Source organism: Citrus sinensis, chromosome 9, assembly GCF_022201045.2.
Source record: "Citrus sinensis cultivar Valencia sweet orange chromosome 9, DVS_A1.0, whole genome shotgun sequence".
NCBI classification, from domain to species: domain Eukaryota; kingdom Viridiplantae; phylum Streptophyta; class Magnoliopsida; order Sapindales; family Rutaceae; genus Citrus; species Citrus sinensis.
In genome coordinates, this window is record NC_068564.1 from 33,736,093 (window position 1) to 33,747,765 (window position 11,673).

The 11,673-nt window shown below is 39.7% G+C and overlaps 3 protein-coding genes across 3 annotated transcripts; 2 read left to right on the forward strand and 1 right to left on the reverse strand.

Moving 5' to 3' along the window:
* The first annotated feature begins 693 nt into the window (after nt 1-693).
* LOC102623144 (ATPase 8, plasma membrane-type) lies at nt 694-4,884 on the forward strand. Its single transcript, XM_006473901.4, has 12 exons — nt 694-987; nt 1,101-1,415; nt 1,509-1,835; nt 1,923-2,042; nt 2,131-2,253; nt 2,336-2,440; nt 2,555-2,864; nt 2,961-3,475; nt 3,558-3,731; nt 3,821-4,003; nt 4,137-4,312; nt 4,481-4,884. Exons 1-12 carry the CDS (start codon nt 781-783, stop codon nt 4,575-4,577), a joined length of 2,652 nt encoding a protein of 883 aa, XP_006473964.2. The 5' UTR covers nt 694-780; the 3' UTR covers nt 4,578-4,884.
* Nucleotides 4,885-5,220: 336 nt separating this feature from the next.
* On the forward strand, nt 5,221-8,212 carry LOC102622839 (DNA damage-binding protein cmr1). The gene is made up of 5 exons (XM_006473900.4): nt 5,221-5,462; nt 5,817-6,576; nt 6,736-7,142; nt 7,551-7,649; nt 7,769-8,212. The coding sequence occupies exons 1-5, from the start codon at nt 5,332-5,334 to the stop codon at nt 7,980-7,982; spliced, it is 1,611 nt and encodes a 536-aa protein (XP_006473963.2). The 5' UTR covers nt 5,221-5,331; the 3' UTR covers nt 7,983-8,212.
* Nucleotides 8,213-8,491: 279 nt separating this feature from the next.
* On the reverse strand, nt 8,492-11,519 carry LOC102622545 (uncharacterized). Its single transcript, XM_006473899.4, has 8 exons — nt 11,117-11,519; nt 10,888-10,996; nt 10,558-10,705; nt 10,286-10,337; nt 10,044-10,190; nt 9,846-9,957; nt 9,435-9,561; nt 8,492-8,975 (listed from the first exon to the last, which is right to left on the reverse strand). Exons 1-8 carry the CDS (start codon nt 11,306-11,308, stop codon nt 8,519-8,521), a joined length of 1,344 nt encoding a protein of 447 aa, XP_006473962.2. The 5' UTR covers nt 11,309-11,519; the 3' UTR covers nt 8,492-8,518.
* Between the last annotated feature and the right edge of the window lie 154 nt (nt 11,520-11,673).

The window sequence follows — 11,673 nt, forward strand, 5'->3', positions numbered from 1 at the left end:
GGCAACCGCAGATAACTTGTGTTGTAAAAAATTTACAAAGAAATAAAAGGGAAAAAATAACCATTCAAAGCAGCAACAAGGCCGTAGACTTTGGTAAACCACAAAGGCTAAACAGAAGTCACCCGCATTGCTCTCATTCCCTCTATTCAGTATTACAAAAGTTGGTTATAAAACGAGGGAGAATTTGCAGGCAAAGCTTGCTCGTCTTCAAAGACACTTGTGCGTTAACTAATTCAAGACAGCAAATCTCATTCTCTCCCTCCCTTCGTCACATTTGTTTTATTAGGAGGAGTATGGACGAAGAAGAGGCTTCTTGAATTGGAGTTGCCTCGCACAGAAGTTGAAGAAAGTTGAGGGCTTATCTGAAACCTGACCGAAGCTCTCTTCTTTCTTCTTTGAAAACACCTCGATCGGTCTTCTTTTAATTTTTTTAATTCTTTGATACTGCATCAACCGTTAACCATGGGGGACATTTCTTTGGAGGAGATAAAAAATGAAAATGTTGATCTTGTAAGTATAAGATGTCCATGTTTTTCTCATCACCCGAATGGAGGCAATGTCAATGTGATCAATGTGTGTATGTGATGTGCTTATGTTAATGGCTACTTGTCTCTGTGTGTGTTTGTGCAGGAGAGGATCCCCGTGGCTGAAGTCTTTGAACAACTAAAATGTACCCCGAAGGGACTGACTACAGCGGAAGGAGAGAAGAGGCTGCAGATATTTGGCTACAACAAACTTGAAGAGAAAAAAGAGAGTAAATTACTCAAATTCTTGGGATTTATGTGGAATCCTTTATCATGGGTTATGGAAGCTGCAGCAATCATGGCCATTGTTTTGGCCAATGGTGGCGGCAAGCCCCCGGATTGGCCAGACTTCGTTGGTATTGTCGTGTTGCTCTTTATCAACTCTACTATTAGCTTCATTGAAGAAAATAATGCTGGCAATGCCGCTGCTGCTTTGATGGCTGGTCTTGCTCCCAAAACCAAGGTAATGATAACTCATTATCTATTCACACGTCCATAGCTTCTTTTTTTTTTTTTTTTTCCCCATCTCTTTTCTTCCAGAATTTGGTTCATTGTGTATATGTTTTTTGCTTTTAGGTGTTGAGGGATGAGAAATGGAGTGAACAAGAGGCCGAGATTTTGGTACCAGGGGATATAATTAGCATCAAGTTGGGAGATATTGTCCCGGCTGATGCACGACTTTTGGAAGGAGATCCTCTGAAGATTGATCAAGCTGCTCTTACTGGTGAATCTCTCCCTGTCACGAAGAATCCAGGTGATGAAGTATTTTCTGGTTCAACTTGCAAACAAGGTGAGATTGAAGCTGTTGTTATCGCGACTGGTGTGCATACCTTCTTTGGCAAGGCTGCCCACCTTGTCGACAGCACCAACCAAGTTGGCCACTTCCAAAAGGTAATGCCTGGCATTTTTATCACTCGTGATCCGACTTTCATCACATTAAGATTATGTGCTGATCAACTGTTTCGTGTGTTCTTGATTGATTAGGTGTTGACAGCAATAGGTAACTTCTGTATCTGCTCAATTGCGGTGGGAATGTTCATTGAGATCATTGTCATGTGGGCGATTCAGAGAAGGAGCTACAGAGATGGTATTGACAATCTATTGGTGCTCCTCATTGGAGGAATCCCGATTGCCATGCCTACAGTCTTGTCCGTGACAATGGCTATTGGCTCTCACCGCCTTTCGCAGCAAGGTGCAATCACCAAGAGGATGACAGCCATTGAAGAAATGGCTGGCATGGATGTTCTCTGCAGTGACAAGACTGGTACTCTCACCCTCAACAAGCTTTCAGTGGACAAAAGCCTTATTGAGGTGTGTGACTTAAAAGCAAATAACAAATACTGGGCCATGAGAAAAACGTTAGTACTGTATAACCTTTGGTTGTATTTGCAAATGTAGGTATTTGTCAAAGGTACGGACAGCGATGGTCTTTTATTGGCAGCGGCCAGGGCTTCCAGGGTTGAAAACCAGGATGCTATTGATGCTTCAATTGTAGGGATGTTGGCAGACCCCAAAGAGGTATAAAATTCGATCAATATATCATAAAAATTGGTTGCTCATGTTAGTCCAATTTCTGCAACGCTGAAGTGAGGCAATGAATATTCAGGCAAGAGCGGGAATCACTGAGGTCCACTTCCTTCCATTTAACCCAGTTGACAAGCGCACTGCAATCACCTACATCGACAGCAATGGAGACTGGCACAGAACCAGCAAGGGTGCCCCTGAACAGGTAGAGGGATTCCCCAGCTTTTGCACAATCAGTGGTATTTCATTTGCAATTTTGCAGAATCTTACCGTCATTTGTCTACCAGATCATTGATCTATGTGGACTCAAAGGTGAGATGAGGAGAAAAGCCCATCAAATTATTGACAACTTTGCCGAGCGCGGTCTCCGTGCTCTGGGAGTTGCCAGACAGGTAAATTATCCTGACTGCGCGCTACTTGTTCATGACAACTTCTGAATGGTTATTATCAGCTATGGCGAGCTTCTAAGCAAATTTAATTTGACCATCTACTCTCTCTATTTCCAGACGGTACCGGAAAAGACCAAGGAGAGTGAAGGATCACCATGGGAGTTTGTGGGTCTTTTGCCTCTATTTGACCCTCCCAGGCACGACAGTGCAGAAACTATTCGCCGTGCTCTTGACCTTGGAGTCAACGTTAAAATGATCACTGGTGATCAGCTAGCCATTGGCAAGGAAACTGGTCGCAGACTCGGCATGGGCACAAACATGTATCCCTCATCCTCTCTTCTTGGTCAATCCAAGGATGAGTCCATTGCTTCAATGCCAGTTGAAGAACTTATTGAAAAGGCTGATGGCTTTGCAGGAGTCTTCCCTGGTAAATTCATTCTTTCTGTAACTCAACTAAAGACAAACTAGAAAATATATTTGCATTTGAGCGGTTTAACTAAGCTAGTTTTGGGTAAACATGCAGAGCACAAGTATGAGATCGTTAAGAAGCTTCAAGAGAGGAAGCATATTTGCGGCATGACAGGAGATGGTGTTAATGATGCTCCAGCTCTTAAGAGGGCTGACATTGGCATTGCTGTTGCTGATGCAACTGACGCAGCTAGAAGCGCTTCAGACATTGTTTTGACAGAGCCGGGATTGAGTGTCATTGTGAGTGCCGTGTTGACAAGCAGAGCCATCTTCCAGAGGATGAAGAATTACACAATCTATGCAGTTTCCATCACCATTCGTATTGTGCTTGGATTCTTGCTTGTTGCCCTCCTCTGGAAGTTCGACTTCCCACCGTTCATGATCTTGATCATTGCCATTCTCAATGACGGAACCATTATGACTATCTCCAAAGATAGAGTCAAGCCCTCTCCTATGCCTGATTCATGGAAGCTCAAGGAAATTTTCGGCACTGGCGTTGTCCTTGGAACTTACATGGCTCTTGTTACTGCATTTTTCTTCTGGCTTATTCATGATACTCGTTTCTTCACTGTGAGTGAACGAATCAAGATCCTCGATAAAACTAATAATAATACTAAAGCAGAAGCTGATGCTAATACTCTTAAAATTGCAGAATACTTTTAATTTGAAGGAAATCCACGAAAAACCAGATATGCTTTCGGCAGCCCTGTATCTCCAAGTGAGCATCATCAGTCAAGCACTCATCTTTGTGACAAGGTCAAGGAGCTGGTCCTTCGTTGAACGTCCTGGTGTCATGCTCGTTGGTGCATTTCTTGTTGCACAGTTGGTCAGTATCAAACCTCATTTAGTTGGTTTCGTATGCTATAGAGATGATTGCATTGCTTGTTCTAACTTTTTGACACTTGGTCAATCAAGCTTGCCACCATTATCGCGGTGTATGCAAAATGGGAATTTGCTAGGATTGAAGGCATTGGCTGGGGATGGGCGGGAGCCATCTGGATTTTCAGCATCATTACTTACCTCCCTCTGGATCCTCTCAAGTTCGTGATCCGCTATGCTCAGAGTGGAAAGGCCTGGGATAACCTTCTTCAGAACAAGGTATCAAACTAACAACAATTGAGAAAACAACTTTTAATTAAGCTCCTTTTACCAGAAAATCCTATTACTACTCATTTTATTCATTCTTTTCTTTATTTTTTTTTAAATATTTTAAATTTTTTATGCTATGTAGACTGCATTCACAACCAAGAAAGATTACGGAAAAGGAGAAAGAGAGGCACAATGGGCAATGGCTCAACGCACAATGCATGGTCTTCAAACTTCAGAATCTACGGTAAATGAAAAGAATAGCAACCGTGAATTGACTGAGCTTGCCGAGCAGGCCAAGAGGCGTGCCGAAGTTGCAAGGTTAGGTACAAGAGGGAAGATAACACTGTCATGCTTTGAAACATGACACTGCTTCTCTCAATAACCCAATTTAAGAATTCTACAAAAAGAGCTCTTAGCATTCATAATGTTCATACACATAAGAACAAAACTCTTAGAAATTCCTTTTTTTTTTTTTTTTTTTGGCAGGCTGAGAGAACTTCACACGCTGAAAGGGCATGTTGAATCAGTGGTCAAGCTGAAGGGATTGGACATTGAAACCATCCAACAACACTACACTGTGTAACCAAGACACAGAAACAAATGCAACATTAATGAACTCATCAAAGATGTTTGTTCAAGGATGGAGAATTTTCATAGGCAACTAAGCTAATTAAAGAAGGGACTGAGAGGGGGAAAAAAGATTAATCTTTTTATCTTTTGCTTTCTTTTTTTAAATTTTTTTTTATTGTTTTAGAGGAGGAATAATCAACTGAATGAGATTTGATTGGGTTGTTACTTTTTAGCTTAAAAAAAAAAACATATGAAGATGGATGTATTGAACAAGAACTGAAGGCACTATTATTTATAACATCTTTGTGTGTTCTTTTTTGTCTTTCAGTTCCAATTTCCTTTTAATTCTGATTATGTAGCAATTGGCAATTGAATTTTGCACTAATCATAATAAAAATAACAATACTAAAAATAATGGATCATTGGTGATGATCAAAATAACTTAAATTTGTATTAAGAATCCCATTAGGTATTTCTAAAATGGAAATGAGTAAACTTGAGAACAATTTCTTTTTTCTTTAATTATAAATCATTAATAATAATTACAGTGGCCTGCAACGTGCCACGTGGCCACTTTAACATTTTCTCCCGCCAATTAAAATTTCCCGCCCACTCCGCCAATTATGTTGTTTTTATACAGCCCCAGTCCCCAGCGGCGTTAGTAAAGACTCTTCAGTTCATAATCCGAAAACTTAAAGCCGAGGAAAAAAAAAAAAACCCCTCCAAAATAATCTCTCTCTCTCTTTCTCTGAAGAATCCGTGTTCCAATGGCGCCTGAAAAACTAACAGAGTATGAGCGAAAACGACTTGAAAACATTAAGCGAAACGAGGAGATGCTGGCGGCTCTCAAAGTACACGCTAAGGCCTCCGATCTCTCAGCCGCTTCAAAACGCCAAAGGTATATGTCTCTCTCTCTCTCTGTGTTTGTGAGCAAGCGAGTTTTGAAATGCAATACCCAGTTTTATTTTTGTAATTTATGCTTATCCAGTATAAATATACCCATATAAAGTTTATGTGTAAAATGAATAACCCATGTTTATTTTTGAAGATTTCATAATATTTTATTTGTGTATTGATGTAAATGGGAATGATTTGAATATTTGTGCTATTCATTTCCTTTTACTAGTTTTTTTCTTAATTTTTTAATGCATTAATAGATAGATAAAAGTTTTTTCTTTTTGGGCGAAAAGTCATTTTTTGCTTGGAAGATTTATTTTTGTATTGAGGTGATTTTATGTTTGTTTGATGGCAGGGTTGAGATTAAGGCATATAAAGTGAGTCCACAGAAGAAATATAAACCCGAGACCCCGATTGTGCTCAGGCGTTCTTTAAGAACCCAAGGAATGCAGCCGGATTCGAAGGGTTTGAGTGATCATTCGGTTGCTTCTGATCCTAAAACCTCGAAATCTGTTAGTCCAAAGAAGTCCTCTGCTATGACAGGTCCTCTGAGCTTTAAAAACGCTTATGTTGAAACTGGGACTTTTGTATCACTTGTTGATGCCTTTTTGAGTGTTGCAAAGAAACCCCATTTTGGTGAAATTAAAGAAGAATTCAATGCAAGTTTGGATTATGAGATGAAACCTAAAGTGGGGGTTATAGTTCCAGTTAAAGAAGATGAAGTTAGGGCTTGTAAGGACGAGAACTTGGGTTTTGTAATTAAGGACGAATTTAATGGATTTAAAACTTGCAAAGATGAGGGTTTGAGTGTGGGTTCTTGTGATTTAATTAAGGGTGTGGTTAAAACAGAGAAGATTGAAGTTGGGAGTTGTGTTGATATAGGATCATTAACTCTGAAGCCAGAGAATATAGCGCGAATTATGCCAGGAAGAATAACGCAGATGAAGTTTCTTCCTTGTAGTGATGTGAGAATGGTTGTGGCTGGAAGCAAGCTGGGAAATATTACATTTTGGAATTTGGATTCTCAGCAAGATGAAGACAATGGGATATATTTGTTTCGCACGCATTTAGGTCCTATATCAGGGATTGTAACTCAACAATATTGCTTGTCTAAGGTACTTTTTGTTTGGAATTTCTTGGCTTTTATAATTATTTGCATGAAATCTTAACCAATTTTCATTACATGTATTAAATGTAGCTCTTTACCAGTTGCTCTGATGGTTTGATTTGCATGAAATCTTAACTTATTTTCATTAGTCGTGATTAAAATGTAGATCTTCACCAGTTGCTATGATGGTTTAATTCGATTAATGGATGCTGAGAAGGAGGTATTCGATCTAGTTTACTCCAGCGAGTATGCTGTATTTTCACTTTCGCAACAGCCAAACAATGTGAACACTTTATATTTCGGTGAAGGTCAAGGGGGATTGAATATCTGGGATGTGAGAAGTAGAAAATCCGCAACTGAATGGCTTCTGCACGAAGCCAGGATCAACACCATTGATTTTAATCCACGAAACCCCAATATCATGGCTACTAGTTCCACGGATGGGACTGCTTGTATTTGGGATTTGAGAAGTATGGCAACAGATAAACCAGAACCTACGAAGGTGTTGAGTCATAAGAGGGCAGTGCATTCTGCTTACTTCTCACCCTCTGGGAGCTCCCTTGCAACGACAAGGTATGTTATGTTGCTTTGACCTCATTCTGCATTTGCTTGATTTTTAGCTTTTGAGTTAATGTTGTTAGAGCCTTTCCAGAGATATTTTTATTAGTTATTTGTAAACCAATATCTCCACTTGAATTAGCTATCGTATTCTGATCCAATTTAATCACTGAATTTGATTTCCTTCTTACGTAAATCCTGTGTTATTTATCACTTCTCATTATTATTCTAATCCAATTTAATCACTGATTGTGATTCCTTCTTACGTAAATCCTGTGTTATTTATCACTTCTCAGTATTAATGCTTCTTATAACAGTAGAAGTTTATCCAAGTCAAAGCATCTTCTATGTTACAGGCAACTTGAGAAAATATTTGTTAATGTAATTCTTGTATGAGGACCAGTTTCTGATTTGATTATGTAGTTTTGATGATACTATCGGTATATGGAGTGGGGTCAACTTTGAAAATACTGCGATGATACACCACAATAATCAAACTGGAAGGTGGATATCGTCTTTCAGGTATTCCTTGTGATTGATATGGTGTGGTTACAGCAAACATTTTCTGCATCCCCTGCATGTGTTATTTTTCTTAGTCACTCGATATGCTGAAGGCCAATTTCTATTTTTTGGTGGAGCAGAGCAATATGGGGTTGGGATGATTCATGCATTTTCATTGGCAACATGACAAGAACAGTTGAAGTCATCTCTCCTGCTCAAAGAAGAAGTGTAGCAACTTTGCAGAGCCCATATATCTCTGCAATTCCTTGCAGATTTCATGCTCACCCTCATCAGGTTGGGACGCTAGCAGGAGCTACAGGTGGTGGCCAGGTTTATGTTTGGACATCAGATTAAGAATCTGCGGGAGAATTGTGTAATTGTTGTTAAACGACATGTAGCTGCCTTTGTCAAGCCAATTGCAAAGAAATTAATAGCTTTTAGGATTTTTGTAACTTGATAACTGAATCACGGGTCATTCTGGTGTACCAGAGTTTTGGAATACTGTGGTTGTTAAGGATCATTCGCAACGATTACATTGCCCATGTTCAGGGATCCATAAAATTTGAGTATCTCGATCCATGGAATATGGTAGAAGTTTTTCCAATTACAAGAAAATGTCAGTATCGATGTAAAAATGCACTGGTAAATATCGTACATAACTATCAATGACTGCATACATCGGGGCTTCGGAATAAACTTACTGAACCAGCATGAGTTTAGATTGATTTTTAGTCCTGTCAAGGTTCTTTGGATAAATAATTGATTCAGTCCACACCATGGCTTATTTGAAATTGGCTGACCTCTTACTCCTAAATGCTGATACATCTTAAACCTATCATCCTTTCACACACACAGTCGAAATCTATGATCAAATAATGTATGTTAGTTAATTAAGTATTTACATTCTTCCATGAAGTTACTTCAGATGGAATTATATTTTCACTACAGGCAAGCACAGCCTGTGCCACCAATTTCCCAAACCAACCATGATATAACAAACCCCTAGAGCCAAGTCCCCCAAATAACCAGTATTTACATGCATGAGTTGTACCTACAAGATTATCAACACAACCTAGCAGCGGAGGTGAGCCGTTGGGAGTCATTGGTGGCAATGCCCTCAAGCCAGCCCTAGCTCCAGTGAAAGACCAATTTTTCATGCCTGGATATATGGCAGATGCCTTTGGCAGAAGCTCTTCTAGGGCTTTTGAAGCTTCATCCGCTGAGACAATTGGTGATGAATTTCTGGATTTCCATTCCTTTGTTGAGCCCATAAGTAAACTGCGACTTCCCTGAACGGCTAGCCATGCATCTGACAGTATGGACGGGCCATGGTCTGGATAATATTCCCTGAAATACAGCATTCCAGATATAGTGTCTTACAAATGGAGAAAAATATTTTGATATTAACTGGACATTTGAGCCATTATTCCCCACAAAAATTTCCATACTAGTAATTGTACCCCAAAACGAAAAGGAAGAAGAGAGACAGAGCAGAAAATGGATGATAAGCATTGGATGGCTTTGCTTAGCGCTTATTTGCATTTGAATCATGGTTTGGAATCTGAAATCTTGTTATTAGCTTGGGGCATCTTTCATGGGTTCTCATATTTAAAGAAAACTGGATTTCAAGGCCCTCATCCTATAGAAACAAAGATAGCATTTTGTAAGTTGCATAGTAATGAATTTTCCCTATCCATTGGCAACCTTGAATAAAAGAAGAATTATTTGTTTACGGAAGGAATTCAAAATGCCAAACTGCAGATCCTCTGGCTTGACATTTTATAGAAAGCAAATGATAGCTTTTACCCTATAAAATCAGGCAGTTGCATATGAGCAATCACCCCTCGGCATGTCCTCAAAGGAAGCTTCCCAGAGAGTTCTGGAAGCATGTCTGCTTTGGCACCTACACATATGATTACTGCATCGTATTCCCCTAAAGACCATAAAGCACAAGTCAAGTCTATGACAGAAAGATTCTGAAGTCAAGGAATACATAATCTTCACAACTCTGATAAATAGGGCATGAGTTAAGCATGTTTAAGGTGAGATATTCTCCCAGACTCTCTCAGTTGGCATGAGAATTTCAAGTGTAAAACCAGATTATACAAACAAACTAGGCGGACAGGACCTTGTAGTCTAAAACATCTCTTCACTGTAGTGTCTGGCATTGTAATGCAGCAGAGAATAAGGCTCTGAAACAACAGAATGAGAAATTACCTTCTAATTCAAGAAGACTAGTAATCGATTTTTGGTGGAGACACAACTCTTTCCCTCCAAAACCAGAGGCCGACAATTCCTTCACTAGGTTTTTACATGCTAAGAAGAGTCCCTAGTTAATAACCATGGAGCAAAGAACACTTATGAAAGGAAAAGAAAAATTATTGTAATAAATATCAGCGAGTTCATTCTTTGTACCTGAAGATAGTGTGGAGGATGCACGGTCACAGCATCAGGCATATAAAAGGCTGTGTTCAGAGGTAGACAGATATCTGGGACAAGACCTTGGGCAGTATCCCTACCAATAGTCTCTATTCTGCAACTGGAAAGGCTATTCTGAGCATTCTAGTTGCACGAAGGCAGAAACACTATTACTATGGGAAAACGATGTATCAATGAAAAAGTATCCACTTTCTATTGAGGAGGTGAAAAGTAAGTACATGATTCAGTGCATCCAAGGTCCTGACATTCGTTGCAGGTCTCAAGATGCCCCTGGAAGGAACATAAGCATGGCAGTGTTTATGAGCCAATTGATTCAGAGAAATATAAGAAAAAAAAAAAGGATAAATCAGCACTACTTGACATAAAGAGCAGCTGAAATACAAGCAGGACGAATCACTTGCTCTAAAAAATGTCTGCGATGCAACTACAAGACTTTATTTACCACACTTGTTCGAAAAGGAAATATTGTATTAAAAGGAAGGAAGGAAACCTTCTCCTGACTACAAAGTTACTAAACTTTTGAGCAGGGTCCCCAATTTCTGAGTTTGGCTCTCCAAAAGCAAGTGCTGCTGTTTCTGCAATGCTTAAAAGTTTTAAACACTCATTCCAACACTCAGCACCCTGCCAAAGAAGCTTAACTGCAAGATTCAAGAACAAAAAGTAAACCCATTTAAAAAGAAAGATAGAGAAAAAAAAAAGAAGGCATGTTAGGCGAAGAGAAGGCATTATTATTACAGTTAGAGAGAGGAAGAATGGAAGATTAGCTAGCAACAGCATGCGGCCAAGTTAAAGTAAAGATATGAAAATGATGGAAGGAAACCTTTAGGGGAGTAAGGGTGAAGGAGGCCTCCTGAAACTCCAGATGCACCGCCCCCAATGCCAACCTCATCATACAAGTCAATGCTTAGATTCAACTCTTTCGGACTGTGCTGCGGCACGCGCACACACACGATAACATGGATAGCAGTAAACAGTAAGTACAGTACAATAGTTATTAATTAAACATTACAACAGCAACATCAGCAACAGCGCAGAGTAATTAATTTTACCTTCAACAAATGCCAGACCACGGAGAGGCCAGCAAAACCAGCACCAAGCACTGCGTACCTGAGAGGACGACTCTGGGATTGGGCGAGAGAAGAAGAGGGACAAACTCGGGAAGCGCTTCCTCTACCTCTGTGAGTCTGACCCACCGCCCCGGGACACCTCCAAATCCAATCACTTCTAATAATAAAACTCATGCCGCCCGCTTCCTTTCGTGTTTGATGAATGATGATATGATTAGTTAAGTTGGATTCGGGGGACAGGAATGGATACCTCCATCTGCAGACTGCAGTTGTATAATAATATCTGCCTGCGTTGGTCTGGAGAGCTGAAATGTCAAAATGAATTGAACGCTTTAGATAATGTGCCTTCAATTGCGGGGGCTATTTTTTTGCAGTTAAAGAAAACAACTCTTGTTCATATCCAATATTATTCAATCTCATTTGTGTGTTTGTATCCGTATAATTAATTTTACTTGCCTTTCTTACTTTTCACTAGTAGTAAGTATACGTACATTATTTAGCGTTCGTAATGTTACATCACTCCTTCACCATAACGGTTG